The 21,677-nt window shown below is 42.2% G+C and overlaps 1 protein-coding gene across 1 annotated transcript in view; it reads left to right on the forward strand.

Annotated features, from left to right (window-relative positions):
- Positions 1-20,712, forward strand: part of SHISAL2A (shisa like 2A) — a 204,948-nt gene extending 184,236 nt beyond the window's left edge. Inside the window, exons 3-4 of the mRNA XM_082266101.1 lie at positions 12,078-12,279; positions 20,594-20,712. Of these exons, the coding sequence (XP_082122227.1) occupies positions 12,078-12,262 (185 nt within the window). The 3' untranslated portion in view covers positions 12,263-12,279; positions 20,594-20,712. The remainder of the gene's footprint in view (positions 1-12,077; positions 12,280-20,593) is intronic.
- Positions 20,713-21,677: the final 965 nt, after the last annotated feature.

The following is a 21,677-nucleotide window of genomic DNA, read 5'->3' on the forward strand; positions in this document are numbered from 1 at the left end:
TGTTTCTGGGGTGTGGTCAGTACACATTCTGTGTAAAGAACAGCTCCAGGTAGCCATAATGCATTACAAATTCAGAAAATATAGCAGCTGCAGATTGAAAAGGAAAGGTAATTTTTAATAACATTTAAATACAATATGATTTGTATCTCTATTGTATATGCTATATTGTTTTTTCGCTATTTTTTACCCCATGAAAGTGGAGTTACTCTTTAACCACTTGCCATCTGCTCACGTTGAGCCTACTGCGGCAAAGTGGTTCGTTATCGTCTGACGACGTAGACCTACGTTGTCAGACACTCCCCTTTCTCGGCGGCGCGCGCGCCGCCGGAGGCTCGCTCCCACTGTATTCAGTCACAGCGGGAGTCGGGCCAGGGGAGGAGCAGCGGCGATCGCCGCTGCTCTTCCCTGATCCTCGGGGAATCGAGTGTGGAGATCCACCCGCCTGTGTAAACACAAGCGGGCGGATCTCTGAAGTGACAGGCAGGGTCAGATTGCAGGGTTCAGCATAGTTGAACCCTCGATCTGTCCTTGTGTCACACAGTCACCTCCCCCCCCCACACGTCAGTAAGCACCAGGCATACATTAACCCCTCCCTCTCCAATAAAGTTAACCCCTTCCCTGCCAGTGTCATTTTTACAGTAACAGTGCATATATATAGCACTGATTACTGCAGTAATGTCACTGGTACCCCCAAAAGTGTCAAAAATGTCAGTCAAGGGTCTGATCTGTCCGCCGCAATGTCGCAGTCCCGCAAAAAAAATCGCAGATCGCCGCCATTACGCGTTAAAAAAAACACCAAAAATTACAGAAATCTTTCCCTTTGTTAGTAAACGCAATAACTTTTGCGCAAACCAATCAAAATACGCTTATTGTGATTTTTTTTTACCAAACATAGGTAGCATAAACCAAATTGGCCAAAAATTTTAAAAAAATTTGATTTTTAAATTTTTTTGGGGGGGAATTTCATATAAAAAAATGTGAAAAATATTGTTATTTTTTTAAAAATAAACGCTCTTTTTTTGTTTATAGCGCAAAAAGTAAAAATCGCACAGGTGATCAAATACCACCAAAAGAAAGCTCTGTTTGTGGGGAATAAATTTCGATTGGGTACGGCGTCGCACGACCGCGAAATTGTCCGTTAAAGTCGCACAGTGCCGAATCGCAAAAAGTGGCCCAGACGTAAGACAGCAAAATCCTCCGGTGGTAAAGTGGTTAACCCACAACAGTAAAATCAGTCTTCATGTAATAACTGTTATAATCACTGTGGAACCTAAGGGGTTAATCTTAGGCTTTGTGTAATAAGACTGATCCTGTCTTCTCTGATCCTCCCCTTCTTTCACAGTCCCCAATCCATCTTCTGATAGTACAGTGCCCATTTGGGGCACTATACTATCACACATGCTCAGTTTGGTGTGTATTGCTAGAGTTCTTTTTTTTGGAAGGGTGCATGTAATAGACACAGAGCCAATCAGCACAGAAAGTCAGAGGTCATGCAGCACAGGACAGTCAGAGGAGAATGAAAACTCCTCCTACAAGCTTTAACCAGTGCTCGGCCAGACACCAATAGAAGTCACAAGACTGGTATTTGGTATATTGCCTAAAAAGTTACAATAGGGGAAAATTATCTAAATATTGTAATTATAGGATGTTGGCAATAAATGGAGTAGTCCACATTTAGCCGTGCTGTAAGTTACAACAGAGCAATAACGTACCTTCCAATGTTTTGTAATAGGAATGAGGGACAGTTATTAGCAAAAAAATGTAGGCATAGCACATACCCCCTGCTACACCCCCTTAAAGGATATCTACTGTATACAAACAAAATGATTAAGTAAACCAGCAAGTGCTTTTTTTAACCACTACTATTCTTTTTGACCAAAGTAGAAATTTAGAAATTGGATGAAAGTTTTAGCACTGGGAAACACTTTTTACAAGGTAAATAGTGCATTTTATATACAACTATATAGATCAGACCAAAATGAGGGACAAATGAGGAGGAAAGAGGGACAGAGGGACTTTCTTGTAAATCAGGAACAGTCCCTCGAAATCAAGGACAGTTGGGAGCTATGCAACTACCAGGATGCCCACCCCAATGCCTCGTACACACGATCAGATGATCAGAAGAAAATAAATTGCTTTCCAATTGATCGCACGATAATCTGATTGTTAGTACGGTACACAGCTTTCGACAGCCGATCACAATATTTAGTCCAACAACACTCGGAGAGAAAAACATGAAAACTTTTTTTAAAAAAATTTTTAATTCAAAAGTTAGCCCAATTTTTTTCTATAATGTGAAAGATAATGTTACACCAAGTGAATAGATACCCAACATGTCATGCTTCAAAGTTGCACACGCTCGTGGAATGGTGACAAACATTGGTACTTAAAAATCTCCATAGGCCAAACTTTAACAATTTCTACAGGTTACCAGTTTAGAGTTACAGAGGAGGTCTAGGGCTAGAATTATTACTCTCACTCTAATGATCGTGGCAATACCTCACATGTGGTTTGGACACCATTTACATATGTGGGCGCGACTTGTGTACGCGTTCGCTTCTGCACGTGAGCTTTGAAGGACGGGGCATTTTTGTGCTTTAATTTTTTTTTTTTCTTATTTATTTTACCTTTTATTTTTTATTTCTACACTGTCCCTTTTAAATTATAATTTTTTTTATCACTTTTATTCCTAATACAAGGAATGTAAACAAAAAAAGAAATAAGCAGGACAGGTCCTCTTAATGTGAGATCTGGGGTAAAAAGTCCTCACATCTCACATCTACACTAAAAAGCAAAAAAAAGAAAATGTCATTGGGCCCTTATTGGGATGAAGTAACGTATGACGTCGCTCTGGTCCTCCAAGGCCATAGAGTCGAGTGGGGGCCATCTTGCCCTCACTCGGCTTCCTGCCTAGGACCTACGATGGCTCCGGTAAGTGGGGAAAACAACAGGGGAGGGGGCACCTCTCCTGCCGCCTATAAAAGTAATCCTGTAGCGAACCTGCTGCTGGGACCACTTTTATGTGAAAGAGGACTGCCCACCTTGTAAGAAACTACTGGGGTTATGGCAGCTATCTGCTGCCATAACACCGGTATTTAACATCAAAGTAGCCATGTAAAACTGCGGCAGGTGGTCCTGGAGTGGTTAACCACTTCTGGACCGGAAGATTTTCCCTCTTAATGACCAGGCCATATTTTGCGATTCGGCACTGCATTATTTTAACCGACAATTGCGCGGTCCTGCAATGCTGTACCTAAAAAAAAATTGATTTCCCTTTTTTCCCCACAAATAGAGCTTTCTTTTGGTGGTATTGATCACCTGTGCGATTATTATTTTTTGCGCTATAAACAAAAAAAGAGTGACAATTCCAAGAAAAAAAAAACTATATTTTTCACTTTCTGCTATATAACATTCTCAAGAAAAAAAATTTAAAAATCAAAATTTTTAACATTTTAGGCCAATTTGTTTTCTGCTACATATTTTTGGTAAAACAAAAATCACAATAAGCGTACTTTGGTTGGTTTGTGCAAAAGTTATTGAGTCTACTAACTGCGGGAAAGATTTATGTCATTTTTTTTTTTTTACTAGTGCGATTTTTAGTACAATATGCGATTTTTAGTGGGACTGCGACATTGCGGCGGACAGATCGAACCCCTAACTGACATTTTTGACACCTTTGGGGGGACCAGTGACATTACTACAGTAACCAGTGCTAAAAATATGCACTGTTACTGTAATAATGCCATTGGCAGGGAAGGGGTTAACACTGTGGGTGATCAAGGGTTTAAATGTGAGCCTAGGGACGTGTTTATAACTGTGGGGGGGCGTGGCTTCTGAAATGATCACAGAGAACTGCGATCCTATATAGAAGGATCACAGGTACTCTGTGATCATTCCAAGGAGAAGGACGGTCAACTGAGTTTACGACAGCTGACCGCTCTTCTCTCTCAGTGGGGAGCGATTGCGGGTGTCAGGCGGCAATCTGAGCCGCCTGCCCTATGCATCAGAGTCCCCGCTGCCGAGCTGTAGGCGCGTGCCCAACGCAGTGAATAGGTGGCGGGCGGTCGGGAAGAGGTTAAACAAGAAAATTGTATAATGTATGGCCAGCTTTAAAGAGGAACTGCAGTCTGTTCACATAATTTGTAATAAAAACATATTTGCCATTCTGAAGCTTTCCTCCAACCACTTTGCATATTATTTTATATATACTGTGATTCTGTACTTGCCAAATATGCTGCAGAAATCTCCCTCCAATAAGTCTGGCTATTGAAAAGGGTGAAATGGCAATCAGAAGCTTTATAAACCTATTGGGTGTGGCACCTAATGAAAGCAGTAAGGGTGCCCAAAACTACCACCTTGCCTAAGACCATTTGGCCTTAATCCTGGCCCTGGATCCTTAAGGCCCTTTCACACAGGTGGACCGTTCAGATCCGCCTGTCAGTTTTTTTGGCGGATCTGAACAGTCACCCCATGCATCTCTATGGGGCATCGGATGTCATTGGAGACATGTCCGCTGACATCCGATCCGTCAAATCTGGACAGATGGAAACCCATTTTTCCATCCGTCCAGCGGATCGGATGGGATCGGATGAGAATGGACAGAATCCGTTCCCATCGGATTTTCCCATAGAGATGCATAGGGACCTGACAGCTGTGTCTCCGCACACAGCACGAAGACACAGCTGTCATCCTCCTGCTCAGCGGGGGTTTGGCGGATCGATCCCCCGCTGAGAAAAACGGAGTCCGCCGACGGACTCCGTGTGTGAAAGGGCCCTAATCCTGGCCAAATAGTCTTAGGCCCCCTTCACACTAACGATCCAATCAGATCCGCCTGATCGATGCATCCCTATGTGGCAGCGGATGTCAGCAGAGACATCTCCGCTGACACCCGCTGCCATCCGATCCGATCCTGTCTGTCAAATCCAGGTGGATGGAAACCCTATTTTCCATCCGGCTGGTGGATCGGATCGGATGAGAACAGACAGGCGGTCCGTTGTCATCCGATTCCCCCATAGAGGACAGCAGGGATCTGACAGCTCCATCTCTGCACACAGAGCGGAGACGGAGCTATCATCTGCCTGCTCGGCGGGGATCGGCGGATCGATCCCCCGCTAAGCAGGATGGAGTCCATCGACGGAACGGACAGTGTGAAAGGGGTCTTAGGCAAGGTGGTAGTTTTGGGCACCCTTACTGCTTTGATGGTTCTATTCAATAGGGTGAAATTGCAATTGGAAGCTTTATAAACCTATTGGGCGTAGCACTGAAAGGCCGTCCAGCAAAAATGGCCTTTACTATGAATGACGCTTTCCTTGTACAGATGTTTTTTCTATCCATTTCCCATGGAGCATTGCTTGAAGTTTCTCCAGGAGAAGAACAACACGCAATCAAGATGTTATTATGCTGGCTACCTGGGGGATGCGAGCATCTAATATTATACTTTCAGATGAATGCGGAGACAGGAGAACGTGTTGTTCTGTCTTAGAGAATTCACAGCAGTGTGAAGACTATCAAAAGCATGTTAATATCTTAATTCCGGTCCCTGGAAATCTATATATAAAATTTGCTAAGCTGAACAGTTTATGTGGCCAGCATGGGGTAAGTCCAGAACATAACGGACAGTCACTGCCTATGAATCAAAACAGTATTAAACCCAAAACCAAAAATGTAATATTTTGCAGCTTATCAATCCTTAGTGGCGTCTGCATTAGATTTCTTTTTTTAGGGCTTTTTTCCCCTCTGTTTTTTCTTCTTGGTCTGGCCTTTAACACACCTCTTGTATTAGCTAGGCACCACTCTGGATGAAGGAGCACAGTGGGCACCTATAGACAGCAGCATTGTCAGTCTGGGGGGAGCAGAGTGTTATATATACTAGCAGATTTAGATACACTAAACAAATTGAAGCCAGATTTCAGCTAAAACTTTATAAGCAGTTACAGCAAACAAGGCTTTAGGTGCATTAATGAGCACTCAAATTTCTTTGCACGTCTAATAAGCCTTGACTCTTTTGTGTTTCAACTACCTTTAACAGATCAAGCTGTCCAGCAAATGTAGCAGTTAGAAGGTTTTTTTTTTTTTTCCGTTGTTTTTGTGGATGAGCCCCCGCAGGGGTCAAGTGGTGATGGGTTAAAATAAAATGGAACATGAAAGAAAGAGAGGGGGAAAGAGGAGCACAATAAAGTAACAGACACAAATGAGAAAATATAGAGGGGTTACGGCACATATTTACACAATAAGATAGAATTTTTTCTTTTTTTTTTTTTTTTTCATCTCTCTCTCTCTCTTCTGCTCTTTTCCCCTTACTTCTTGCCCCCTTTGAACCCCCTATGGTTGGGCTCCCCTTTTTTTCGGGTGAAACTTCCCCTATGAAGAGGGAAACATTATGCAGACTAAAGGCCCGTACACACGTACCGATCGTCGGCATACAAACGTCGGTGGACGAAGGATCTGCCGATTGTACGCGTGTTAGTATGGTGCCTCCGACAGATGTCTGCGCACAATCCGCGGACAAAAGTCTTTCTTGCAAACATGAAAATTTTTGTATGCCGACACCAGAACGGACGATTGTTCGCCTGTCAGTACACAATTCGGCCGACAGACCGCAGATTTGCAAGACTGGGCATGCTCAGAAAATAGAAAACACAGGGAAAGTTAACCATTACATGACATCACTTCTGCAGTCGGCGGACAAAATTCTTGTGCTGTCCTTGTGCTGTCTTTGCACTTTTCAGCAGACACCGACATCCTGGGGAGAAAAGAGGAACATTTGTATGCCGACCATCGGTACGTGTGTACGGGGCTTAACAGAGGAACACTAGCAGGGGATATACAACAGAAAGAATACACACCTCTAGAATGGGTTGTGATGTGCCCTCGGAAGAGGGAATAGATAGGACTTAGGAACTAGTCAGAAGGAAATAATTTCCTTTTTTTTTTTTTTTTTTTTTTTTTATTCTTTTTCTATTTTTCACTTTTTTATTTTTTTTCTCTAAATTATCCTTCTCTCTGGATATAGGATTTTTTTTAAATGAGTAAAAGGGAGAAAAATGGGAGAAACAGGGGGAAATAAGGTAATCTATTAATACGGAAGGTTACAATTGAAGAGTAAACAAGATATGGATAATATGTGACTAATAATGAATGAAATTTGGATTGTATAAGGAATATGTTGTATCACTTGTAAAATGTAAACAAGAAATGTTCCCTTTTGTTTCTTTGGCATAAATAAATAAAATTTAAAAAAAAAAAAAAAGAAGGTTGAGACAGATCATACCACATGCCAACCGCCCTATAACAGTTTTACTGCTAGATGGAAGTGGCGCTGCACAGGATCATGTATCCCACAGGGCTTTTTCTTCTCAGAAAATAGGTACGGGAACTCAACCACGACCTCCCAAATGTTATCAACTCCGAACAGCATCAAATAGTGGGTGTGGTCAAATTTCACAAACAGTGAGAGGGTCTTAAAGGGGCATTAAATACAAGGAGTGCAGAGTTCGGGAAGGAGGGGCTTACAGAAAGAGAGCAGAATTTGGGGGTGCGCTACACACAGAGTGCAGAGTTCAGGAGTTTGCTACACACAGAGTGCAGAGTTTAGGGGTGTGCTACACACAGAGTGCAGAGTTCAGGGGTGTGCTACACACAGAGTGCAAAGTTCAGGGGTGTGCTACACACAGAGTGCAGAGTTCTGGGTTGTGCTACACACAGAGTGCAGAGTTCAGGGGTGTGCTACACACAGAGTGCAGAATTCAGGGGTGTGCTACACACAGAGTGCAGAGTTCAGGAGTGTGTTACACACAGAGTGCAGAGTTCAGGAGTGTGCTACACACAGAATGCAGACTTCAGGGGTGTGCTACACACAGAATTCAGACTTCAGGGGTGTGTTACACACAGAATTCAGACTTCAGGGGTGTGTTACACACAGGGTGCAGAGTTCAGGAGTGTGCTAAACACAGAGTGCAGAGTTCAGGGGTGTGCTACACACAGAGTGCAGAGTTCAGGAGTGTGCTAAACACAGAGTGCAGAGTTCAGGGGTGTGCTACACACAGAGTGCAGAGTTCAGGGGTGTGCTACACATAGAGTGCAGAGTTCAGGGGTGTGCTACACACAGAGTGCAGAGTTCATAAGTGTGCTACACACAGAGTGCAGAGTTCAGGGGTGTGCTACACACAGAGTTCAGAGTTCAGGAGTGTGCTACACACAGAGTGCAGAGTTCAGGGGTGTGCTTCGCACAGAGTGCAGAGTTCAGGGGTGTGCTTCACACAGAATACAGAGTTCAGGGGTGTGCTGCACACAGAGTGCAGAGTTCAGGGGTGTGCTACACACAGAGTGCAGAGTTCACGGGTGTGCTGCACACAGAGTGCAGAGTTCATAAGTGTGCTACACACAGAGTTCAGAGTTCAGGAGTTTGCTACACACAGAGTGCAGAGTTCAGGGGTGTGCTACACACAGAGTGCAGAGTTCAGGAGTGTGCTACACACAAAGTGCAGAGTTCAGGGGTGTGCTACACACAGAGTGCAGAGTTCAGGGGTGTGCTACGCACAGAGTGCAGAGTTCAGGAGTGTGCTACACACAGAGTGCAGAGTTCAGGAGTGTGCTACACACAGAGTGCAGAGTTCAGGGGTGTGCTACACACAGAGTGCAGAGTTCAGGGGTGTGCTACGCACAGAGTGCAGAGTTCAGGGGTGTGCTTCACACAGAGTGCAGAGTCCAGGGGTGTGCTGCACACAGAGTGCAGAATTCAGGGGTGTGCTACACACAGAGTGCAGAGTTCACGGGTGTGCTTCACACAGAGTGCAGAGTTCAGGAGTGTGCTACACACAGAGTGCAGAGTTCAGCCTTTTTCCACAGCTGCTTACAGTACCTCTGCATCCCCCATCCACATCTCACTTTCAAACCTCTTCAACTGTGAACTCTGCATGAAACCCCCCTCCACTGCCCCCATCTTATCCCCACCTCCATAAAAGCTACACCATCTTCCACATGTCTTACTTGTGTTGCCATATTAAGCTGAAGCATCCAGTCAGCACAAGTACCTCCCCGCACACTCTAGTTAGCTCCACCTTTCTCATTTGTGGGGAGATCATCCAGTGGGGATGTCGGCATCTGCACTTCTCCCCCGGGAACCTGCAACTCCATTGTCCTCATACTGCACTCAGTAGTGCCACTCAGGAGATCAGATCTGTGGGAGCCGTTGGGAGACAAACTGTCACTGACAAACACAGAAGCCAGACTTCTGTGTTCACAAGTGATAGTGGTGAGCAGGGAGCAGAGGGCCTGAGACAGAGGTGGTGGAACTGAATTCCATCATCATCATGCTACCGGAAGTGACGACGGATCGGCTTCTGAGTGTCCCCGGGACCGGGAAGTGCAGCCAGCTACCGCTCACAGCCTGCCGACCGTTACCGCTCCAGCCATCCTGATCCGACCAGGGTGTGTTCATGAGCTTTTATATTTATTTCATTTGTGAGTACCCCTTTTTCCATTGATCTTATTCAATAAATCACAAGTTACTGCACTCAGAGTGGCGCCTGTGTTTCCTCCCTAGTTGGCTCCAAGCAATCTTCTACTTGTCACTAGAGCTGCCTCAGGAGTGCACCTTGGGATTTTTTATGGACTCCTTTATGGACTTTCTTATGGACCTCTTTTTATATATGGACTTATGTATTGTCCTTTAATTCTATTGACAACCATTCGGTATTGGTTGTTGTGTTTTAGTGATACTTGCGAAGTCCCTGGTGATACATTCATTGCCCGTTGTGCGCCAGCTGTTTTTATTTTTATGAACTGAATTCCACCAAGTTCCAGCTGAAAAAAGGCATACAGTATGTCACAAAAGTGAGTACACCCCTCACATATTTTGAAAATATTTTAATAGAACTTTTCATGTGAAAACACTGAAGAAATGACACTTTGCTACAATGTAAAGTAGTGAGTGTACAGCTTGTATAACAGTGTAAATTTATTGTCCCCTCAAAATAACTCAACACACAGCCATTAATGTCTAAACCGCTGGCAACAAAAGTGAGTACACCCCTAAGTGAAAAAGTAAAAATTGGGCAAAAAGTGTCAATATTTTGTGTGGCCACCATTATTTTCCAGCACTGCCTTAACCCTCTTGGGCATGGAGTTCACCAGAGCTTAACAGGTTGCCTCTGGAGTCCTCTTCTACTCCTCCATGACGACATCACAGAGCTTGTAGATGTTAGTGACCTTGCGCTCCTCCGCCTTCCGTTTGAGAATGCCCCACAGATGCTCAATGTGGTTTAGATCTGGAGACATGCTTGGCCAGTCCATCACTTTCACCCTCAGCTTCATTAACAAGGCAGTGGTCGTCTTGGAGGTGTGTTTGGGGTCGGTATCATGTTGGAATATTGCCCTGCGGCCCAGTCTCCGAAGGGAGGGGATCATGCTCTGCTTCAGTATGTCACAGTACATGTTGGCATTCATGGTTCCCTCAATGAACTGTAGCTCCCCAGTGCTGGCAGTACTCATGCAGCCTCAGACCATGACACTCCCTACACCATGCTTGACTGTAAGCAAGACATACTTGTCTTTGTACTACTTACCACACACGCTTGACACCATCTGGACGAAATAAGTTTATTGTGGTCTCATCAGACCACAGGACATGGTTCCATTAATCCATGTCCCTAGTCTGCATATTTTCAGCAAACTGTTTGTGGGCTTTCTTGTGCATCATCTTTAGAAGAGGTTTCCTTCTGGGATGACAGACATGCAGACCAATTTGATGCAGTGTGCGGCGTATGGTCTGAGCACTGACAGGCTGACCTCCCATCCTTCAACCTCTGCAGCAATGCTGGCAGCGCTCATACGTCTATTTCCCAGAGCAACCTCTGGATATGACTCTGAGTACGTGCACTCAACTTCTTTGGTCAACCATTGGAGGCCTGTTCTGAGTGGACCCTGTCCTATTAAACCACTGTATAACTGGCTGCAGCTCAGTTTCAGGGTCTTGGAAATCTTCTTATAGCCTAGACCATCTTTATGTGGAGCAACAATTCTTTTATTCAGATCCTCAGAGAGTTCTTCGCCATGAGGTGCCATGTTGAACTTCCAGTGACCAGAATGAGAGAGTGAGAGCGATAACACCAAATTTAACACACCTACTCCCCAGTCACACCTGAGATCTTGTAAAACTAATGAGTCACATGACACCAGGGAGGGAAAATTACTAATTGGGCCCAATTTGGACATTTTTACTTAGGGGTGTACTCACTTTTGTTGTCAGAGGTTTAGACATTAATGGCTGTGTGTTGAGTTATTTTGAGGGTACAGCAAATTTACACTATTATACAAGCTGCATACTCACTACTTTACATTGTAGCAAAGTGTCATTTCTTCAGTGTTGTCACATGAAAAGATATAATAAAATATTTCCAGAAATTTGAGGGGTGTACTCACTTTAGTAAAATACTGATATATATATATATCTATATATATATATATAGATATATATATATAAGTATATATATATATATATACAGTAGATAGATAGATAGATAGATAGATAGATAGATAGATAGATAGATAGATAGATAGATAGATAGATAGATAGATAGATAGATAGATAGATAGATAGATAGATAGACGTATCTATCTATCTATCTATCTATCTATCTATCTATCTATCTATCTATCTATCTATCTATCTATCTATCTATCTATCTATCTATCTATCTATCTATCTATACACACACACACACACACATATATATATATATATATATATATATATATATATATATATATATATATATATATATATATATATATATATATTTATATACACATTGTACGTGTGGTAATACTTACGCTGTATATGCATCTTAAATCACTTTGTCACCCTATCCCAGGAAGTGCCTGAATAAAGACATTAATGGCAGGATCATCAGGTATTACTTTAATGAAAGTTGCAGAGGTAAAAATGTTATTAAAAAGCGTATACGGGAGTTTAGTGATTGGATTTACATCTGCTTTAATAAGCACTAATTTTGGAAAGGATTTGGGAATTGTTATCATATTGTGTCTAACAATCACATCTTACCATTTTATTTTAGGTACAGAACAAAGCTCATTGGAAGGTCCCAGCAGATCCACCCAGTCAACGGCCCCCGAGGGATTCAAGCGTCATTTTCTGAGCCATAAACTGGACTGTGATAACCAGCCCCAGGACCCAGACAGATTATTTCAGAGATGTTTTCTTGCCACTGTGACAACAATTAATGTCCAAGGACCCTCCTGAGCTCTTCGATCACACATGTACGTATTCGTTATTTCACAGACTCAGTATGAATTCTGACTCTGACAGTTTCATTACTCTTTAAAGGCACTGTGATCTTCAACATTTTTCAATGGGTTTTTGCCCTTATAATGATTCCCTGAGGCACCTGCAAGTATATAATTTTTATGTTTTGTAAGGGAATAAATTGTTCTGTCTCGTTCAGATCTTGATACAATCTCACACTAAACAATTTTGTATAGGCTTTCGGCAGTGGCAAGTCAGTGGGAGAAAATATAAAACTGAGAGCAAAAGACTGGAAGTTAATGATGAGTCTCTGTGGGGAAATTTACATTGTTTTTTATAGTTCTAAGTTCTAGTTGTGTCTAAAGATCAATTACCTTGCTCCACAATACAAGCAATCCTGCTATGAAACAAACAGTAACAGGTAAAGGAGGATGGAGTGGTGTTGATAAAAGTGTAAATTGGAAACCAGGTCCTACTGCAAAGAGAATACTCATCAATGTTTTATAGATTCCTAGCTTGGAGGAAAAAATTACAAGCCTTGTTTCAAGAAGCCCACAAAAGGAAATACTGTCTGCTGATAAATGAACATAAAGTTCAAAGAACTGTTTCAAAACTAAGCAAAATGCCTGGGTGGGAATGCTATCGTGCGGGGGAGGACTGGGACCTTTTGGCCAGGGGAGCAAACGCAATCAACTATTTTACGGTAGGGACACTTGATGGCACAAAAAAAAAGTAACATCCAGTGTGCCATGGTGCCGCAGTGACTGTTGTGCATGACAGGTAGATGATGCACATTTTGTAATGTCACTCACCTTGACATCCTCCACCATTGACTTTTTCTTACGTCTTTTAGCATTCATTCGCAAGAAATCTCCGAGCCCTAAGGAAAGTTGGTGCTGGGGGACTTCCTTCCACCAGACACTGTGATTGCAGGTTTAAACTAGGGATTATCGACAAGGCCAATATATCGAAGGTCGATATTGACTTTTGCCGATATATCTGTGTCGGCCCCAGAACTGGCCGATATTGCCGATATTCCAAATATTGCTCATGTAAGGGTAAAATTATGTCACATAGCATAATTCTGTTTACAAATGTTACTGAATATGCCACTCACATATGTACAAATTAAAGACATAAGCAATGAAGTGATGTCATGACATCACTTCCGGGGTACTCGGCGCCAGATTAAAAAAAAAAAAAAACAGCATTCAAAAAGGCCAAACTTGGTGTTTTGAATGCTTTTAATGCTTTTAAGTGCAGAGGAGGGGTTTGGGGTCTTTTAGGCCCCCAGATCCCACCACAAGAGTACCTGTCAAGTGAAAAAAAAAAATTTTTAAATGGATGAAAATATCCCCTAATATCGGCCGATACCGATATGCAATGGCCAAAACATCGCTATCGGTATTGGCAACGAAAAACCGATATTGGTCGATCATTAGTCTAAACAGGAAGCAGGTAGCTAAACAATACCGGGCATTTATTATATTATTAATATTATACAGGATTTAGTTAAGTGCCAACAGCTTGCGTAGCACTTTAAAAAATAAATACACTTCAACTACAATGCAGTTGAATAAAAGAGGGTTAGGAGGGCCCTGCTTGTAGGAGCTTACAATCTATGTGAAGAGGTAACTGATGCAAAAGGTTATACTGTGCGGAAAAAGCTGGTAGAGAAAGTAAAATTCCAGTTATTACTGATCACAGTAACTGATTGGGGGAAGTATCTTGAGGTATCTCACATACCTTTTTAGGATTGACCCAGGGGACAAATGCCCCCCTACTGAGTCTTCTCCTGCTCTGCTAGATGCACAGCGAGGGAAAAAGTTCAGCTTTCCTATCCACTACCAGCTTGCTGCATGCGATATTTCTCACAGACGATATTTTGCTTCAAGTGCCTTTAACCACTTCAGCTCCGGAAGGTTTTACCCCCTTAATGAACAGGCCATTTTTTGCGATTCGGCACTTCGTTACTTTAACAATTGCGCGGTCATACAACGCTGTACCAAATGCAATTGATGTCCTCTTTTCCCACAAAATGAGTTTTCTTTTGGTGGTATGTGATCACCTCTGCGGTTTTTAGATTTTGCGCTATAACCAAAAAAAGAGAGACAATTTTGAAAAAAACACCAATATTTTCTACTTTCTGCTAGAGTACATTCCCATTAAAAAAAAATTTAAAAAATCATTTTTTTTTTTATCAGTTTAGGTCAATTTGTATTGTGCTAAATTTTTTTGGTAAAAAAAATTCCCAAAAAGCCTATTTTAATTTGTTTGTGCAAAATTTATCGCGTTTACAAACTATGGGATAGATTTTTGGACTTTTTTTTTATTAGTTTTGGCGGTGATCTGTGATTTTTAGCGGAACTGCGACATTGCGGCGGACAAAATCTGACACGGGGTGACACTTTTTGGGGACCAGTGACATTAATACAGTAATCAGTGCTAAATAATATGCACTGTTACTGTATAAATGACACTGGCAGGGAAGGGGTTAATGCTGGGGGTGATCAAGGGGTTAAATGTAAGCCTAAATGTGCTTACTAACTGTAGGGGGGGGGGGTTCTGTGACAGGCACACAGAGATCGGTGTTTCAGCTTAGCTAAAACACACAATCTCACTGTGCCTTTGTGACAGGAGAGCCGCCTGCTTTGTTTACATAGGCAGGTGGCTCTCCTGTCAGTTTCTCTGAAGATTGCGGGAGGCCAGCGGCGATTGGGCCCACTTCTCCAGCAGTCTGGCTCCCGCTGTGTCTAATCACAGCGGGAGCGCGGCTCTGGCGGCGCACGTGCCCTGCCGAGACCGCGTGCACATAGTTACATAGATCTACGTGATTATGCACAGCCGACCCGCCCCGCCACAGTAAATCTGCGTGGGGCATCGGGCAGGTGGTTAAAGGCTAAATCCACCTTTTGAAAAAAAAAAAGATAAATAAATAAATGCATCCATTTTGATTAATGCAAAGATGTGCATTTATTTTTTTTGCATTGGAGCCTGCAAAGCATTGCAACCATGATCAGTGATTCTGGGGTGCAATGCTCTGGCTCCTGCAGACTATTTTTTTCAGCCACAGAGCCACCCACCGCTGTGCCAAATTAAAATAATGATTTGAGCCAGTGGAATAATGAACCACTGGATTCTGTAAGGGAGGGTGTCTTCATAGCTGAAGGCTGCAGACTCTGACCATGAAATATGGGTGTAACATAAAGCAGGATCAGAAAGGTGGGCTTCAACATTGAATTCAACTTTTGCTTAGAAAAAAGAAAACAATCGTCAGGTCAGATACAGTAATCTGCAGGGCCAATCCTAGGGTCACAGACGCCTGGGTGCAGAAATATTTCTTGCTCCCCACGTGAAGAATGCAGGTATTTGGTTTTTAGTCATGGGTTCTCGGGGGGCTGGCGCGTGCCGCCAAAGCAGCGCTCCCCCTGTGATCAGACACAGCGGGAGCCAATCATGGCCACCGGCAACAATGGCTGCCGGCCACCTGCGATTGTGCAGGTGTATGACAGAACAGCCATCTGCCTATGTAAACAAGGCAGACCGCTGTTCTGTCGCAGAGGAAGAGAGAGATCTTGAGATTTATCTAAGCTTAAACACAGATCTCTCTTTTCTTCTAGGAGATCCATCCCCTACACAGTTAGAAAGCACTCCCTAAGAGCACACTTAACCCCTTGATCACCCTTGGTGTTAACCTCTTCCCTGCCAGTGTAATTTATACAGGAACAGTGCATCTTTTAGCATTGATCACTGTATTGGTGTCACTGGTCCCCAAAAAGTGTCATTTAGTGTCAGATTTGTCCGCCGCAATGTCGCAGTCCCGCTAAAAATCGCTGACCGCTGCCATTACTAGTAAAAACAATTAAAAAAATAAAAAGTTCCATAGTTTTGCAAACCAATCAAAATACACTTATTAGGATTTTTTACAAAAAATATGTGGCAGGATACATATTGGCCTAAATTTATGAAAAAATTAGATTTTTTTCATTTTTTTTTATTGGGAATGTATTTTATAGCAGAAAGTAAAAAAGATTTGTCGCTATTTTTATGTTTATAGCGCAAAATATAAAAAACGCAGAAGTGATCAAATACCACCAAAATAAATCTCTATTTGTGGGAAAAAAAATACATGTATTTGGATACAGCGTCGCACAACCTCGCATTTGTCAGTTAAAGCAACGCAGTGCCGTATCGCAGAAAATGGTCTGATTATTAAGGGGGAGCTGAAGTAGTTAAAGGGTCAGTTTTTTCAGATAATTTTGCCCATTTAATACTTTTTTCTGAGCGGTCAGGGGATGGTAAAAACAAACAACTCGAAGTCTAGATCACAGCTGGAACCCCTCTACATGTGCCGCAGCCGCAATGGTTTATGTTAAACCCATGTGAAATTTGGGTATTCAGGCCAATGTGGCCACGCCACAACCATAAGCCAAACACTTGGCTTGCTGTTGTGGCTTACTAGCGCCATAAAAAATCTGCCACTCAGCTAAAAAAAAAAAAATTTGTGACCTTTTAAACAGGGTGACTGACAGTAAGCTGACACTAATGCTGCACAGGTGTTAGGTTACTTTCACCCTGGTAAAAGGGCAAGAATATGGGTGGCATTACAATGACTTATTAAAGGGGGAAACATTTTTGGTTAGGAGCGTACAGGAACAGGCTGTTCTACTACTTGGACATAACCGTCCCTCACCTCAGTCACTGCAGGATGCTCAAGAACTTCGTTCAGAGCTGATCCATCCCACACCAAGACAGGAAGACCGCGGGATGAAGATTTAAGGCATGTGATGGACAGGGCTTCCGATGCACCCATTGGCTGTGTAAGCAGCAGGAGGCGGTGCAGCCTGCAAGATTTAGGCTGCACCGACTCCTGCTGCCTCCCCAGCCAATGGGTATTTGAGGTTCTCTCCTTAGTCCCTCCCTCATGACATCACCTAGAATTTGGAGGACACAAAGTAAGATACAGGACGATTGTCCAGTCTTCCTGTCTTGGTGTGGGATGGATCGGGCTCCCCTGTAATTCCTCCTCTCCTCCTCCCTCCCTCTGACCTACCAGCTCTCCATCCGCTTCCCTACGCAGCTCTCGTACGGCGATCCCCTGTGATTCCTCTGCTGCCATAGAAACTTAAAGCACTGAGGGCCAGGCCCAGGAAGGCAGCGGAAGGCTGAATGCCACTTGAGCCTCGGCGCCCCCCCTTCTGCCTAAGCTTGCAGCGCCTGGGCGCGGTGCACCCCGTGCACCCGCCCATGATCGGCCATTAATCTGCATAAACCAGGTAGCTAACACTTCCAAAAGCCCAGCGCTGAGCTGCCTTAACCACTTCCATACCGGGCACTTTCACCCTCTTCCTGCTCAGACCAATTTTCAGCTTTCAGCGCTCTCACATTTTGAATGATAATTACTCAGTCATGCAACGCTGTGCCCAATCCACACAAATAGAGCTTTCTTCGGTGTTATTTAATCACCACTGGGTTTTTTATTTGTGATATAAGTAATAAAAAAGCAAAAATGTTGAAAAAAAAAAACATTTTGTCTTAGTTTCTATTATAAAATTTTGCAAATAAGTAATTTTTTAAAAAAAAATTGGGCCAAAATGTATAAAGCTACATATCTTTGGTAAACCCCCCCCCCCAAATTAGTGGTTATTATTTAGCCTGTGTGAAAGTTATAGAGTCTACAAGCTATGGTGCCAATCATTGATCACACCTGATGTACTGACGGTCTATCTCATTTCTTGAGGCCCTGAAATGTCAGGACAGTACAAATACCCCCCAAATGACCCCTTTTTGGAAATTAGACATTCCAGGGTATTTAGTAAGAGGCATGGCGAGTTTTTTGAAGTTGTAATTTTTCTCCACAATTCTTGGCAAAATGAAAAAATAATTTTTTTTTTTACACAAAATTGTCATAATAACAAGTTATTTCTCACACACTGTATAGGCATACTTGCAACTACACCCCAAAATACATTCTGTATGGCAATACCACATGTGTGATACTTTTACACAGCCTGGCCACATTTCATTGGCTCGTTACCCTGATTTGGGAAGGACTGTGTCAGAGTGACACTCTGGCATAAAGACATAAAGAAATTATTATTTTTTTCTTTTTTTAAATTGTTGAAAAAGTCAAAAAGTGTCAAAAATTATTTTTTTCTTTTGCTTTTAAGGGTAAATGAGAGATCTCTCAATAAAGAGGACCTGTCATGCTTTTTTTCTATTACAGGGATGTTTACAGTCCTTGTAATAGGACTAAACGTGATCAAAATAAATAAATAAAATAAAGGTACAGTGCAAAAATAAAAAATAAAAAGTAATAAAAAATAAATTTTTCAAACTGGCAAAAAAGTATCTAAAATGTTTTTTTTTTTTGGTGCTTTTATAGGTAAATGAGAGGTCTTTTTGACCCAGATCTCTCAATCAAGAGGACCTGTCATGCTTTTTTCTATTACAGAATGTTTATATTCCTTGTAATAGGTATAAATGTGATTAAAAAAATAAATAAAAATAAAGGTACAGTGAAAAAAAAAAAATAATTTTTTAAAAATTTTTCAAATTGTCATAAAAGTGTCTAAAAATGTATTTCACTCAACTTCTCTCGTTCTAGGACGACATCATATGACAGCGCCCCAGAACGGCCTCTCTCGCGCACCCGCGGCAGCGCACAGTGCTGTGATCGTGGCCGCGCTATGTTGCTGGGACACAACGCGACCCAGATCTCGGTAAAGATCCAATAACGTGGCTCTTTACCCATGTGATCGGCTGTGTCCAATCACAGCCGGTCACATGTAAATGAGGAAGTGCCGTTTACCGGCTCTCCTCGCCTCACACTGTCAGAGAGGAGAGCTGATCAGCGGCTCCTCCTCAAAGGGGAATCTAGGATAGGTAATCAGGGCACTGATCATCAGTGCCCTGATTACAAAATAGTAAAAAAACAATGCCCACCATCAGTGTCCACAGTGCCCACCATCAGTGCCCACAATTAGTGCCCATAGTGGTGCCAGTCAGTGCCCATCAGTGCCTGCTCATCTGTGCTGCCCATCAGTGTCCATCAATGCTGCCCATCAGTGCTCATCATTGCTGCTCATGAGTGCTGCCCGTCAGTGCCACCTTTCAGTGACAATCAGTGCCGCCTATCAGTGCCCATCAGTGCGGCATATTAGTACCTCCCCATCAGTGCCACCTCATCATTGCCCATAAGTGCCACCTCATCATTGCCCATAAGTGCCACCTCATCAGTGCCCACCAGTGCAGCTTATCAGTGCCCATCAGTGCTGCCTCATCAGCGCACATCAGTGAAGGAGAAAAATTTCTTATTTTCAAAATGTACGGACAGAAAATAAGAAAAACTTTTTTTTTCCCAAAATGTTCCGTCTTTTTTTTTTTTTTTTTTAGTAAGAATTAAAAAATGCAGCGGTGAATAAATACTACCCAAAAGAAAGCTCTATTGGTGTGAAAGAAAATTATAAAAATTTCATATGGGTACAGTGTAGCATGACCGTGCAATTGCCATCCAAAGTGTGACAGCGCTGAAAGCTGAAAATTAGTCTGGGCAGGAAGAGGGGGGAAAGTGCCCTGTATTGAATTGGTAAAGGTAAATGAGAGATCTGGGGTCTCTTTGAAGTCCTTAAGAGACTGTCATGTTTATTACTATTACAGGGATGTTTACATTCCTTGTAATAGGCATAAAAGAACTAAAAAAAATATATAAATAAATATAAAAGATAAATAAAATAAAGGTATAGTGCAAAAAACGTAAAATAAATAGGAAAAAAAATCAAATAAAATTTATAGCGCCCTATCCCTCCGTGCTCGCGCGCAGAAGCAAACTCATACATAAGTCATGCCCGCATATGTAAACAGTGTTCAAACCTCACTTGTAAGGTATCACCGTGATCGTTGGATTGACAGCAATAATTGTAGAACTAGACCCCCTCTGTAACTGTAAACATTATTAAAGCATCACCAATGGAGACTTTTAAGTATCGTAGTTTGTCGCTATTCCACGAGCGTGCACAATTCTAAAGCATGGCATATAAGGTATCTTTTTACTCAACATACATCTTTCACACAGACAACAAAAAATTTTTTTTTTTAATTCATTAGATTTGTTTCTAAAAAAAATTGTTTTTGCACAAATAGTGTGACATAAAATATTGCAACGATCGCAATTTTATTCTTTAAGGTCTCTGCTAAAAAAAAAATATATAATGTTTGGGGGTTCTAAGTAATTTTCTAGCAAAAAATACTAATTTAAACTTGTAAACAAAAAGGCCTGGTCAGCAACTGGGTATATGTCTTTCATTTTTCTGTGTTTTCTTTTCACAGGTCATTGTGTTAGGATCCAGCATTTTCAAACAACCGCTTTGGCTTTGATCTCCTGCACCCGGTGCTATGTACAGAAATGCTCCACATTCCATCAATAAACATTTATATTGGCTCTTTTACATTGCCTGTCTTTGTGTGGCTTTTATATTATTACTCGCTTTTTCCAGGAACGCAATGGCTCGGATTGGAAATTGTGCTCTATGCTTAGAAAGGGTGCCAATTAAATGCACAGCTTGGGGTAAATGAATGGCAGGAGTCTCAGACTGACTTACAACTGTTACAATTTGTACTTCTCTCTGTATACCAGTGCATTAAATTAGAAAATTCCACTCACAGAGACTTCATATTACCTCCTGAGATTTATACCAACTGCTAGTTTTCAAATTAAAACAGAAATTAAAGATGGGAGGCGAGAGATGAGGAAAAGTGGTAAAAATGGAGGATGACCATACTGTATGTAAATGGTACATATAGACTAGAACTGTAAAGGGACACTATCATTATTTTCTATACTGTATGTTGAAAAAAGCTAAAGAAAAGATAAAAGGGCAATTCTACTTTTGTTAAAGTGTTACTAAACCCAGGAGCCTGCACTCACTATATCTGGTCTCCTACAGTACACAGAACATAGAAATTCAATAGTTTAGTGAATATAAACTGATAAATACCTTTTCTCGTCAGCAATTAGAACAGTCTTATGACTTCTATCAAAGTCTGGTTAAAGCTTGTTGAAAGGAGTTTTCGTTCTCATCTGATTTTCCTATGAGGCTGCATAACTCCTGACCCTCTGTCTGGACAGTGCTGATTGGCCCTGTGCTAATCACAAGCACTCTCCCAAGAAGAAAACAACTCTCTCTCTCTAGCAATACACACCAAACTGAGCATGTGCAGCTTGCCCCCAAGGCCCCATTCTATCAGGAGATGGTTGGGGGCCAGTGGAAGAAGGGGAGAATCAGAGAAGACAGGATCAGACAGCCTTTTTACACAACGCAGAGGATTAACCCCTTTGGGTTCCACAGTGAGTATAATTAGCATGCTTTACTGTAAATACAGACTGATTTTACTGATATGGGTTTAGTAACAC

Source organism: Pelophylax lessonae, assembly GCF_965119305.1.
Source record: "Pelophylax lessonae genome assembly, chromosome: 8".
Taxonomy (NCBI): domain Eukaryota; kingdom Metazoa; phylum Chordata; class Amphibia; order Anura; family Ranidae; genus Pelophylax; species Pelophylax lessonae.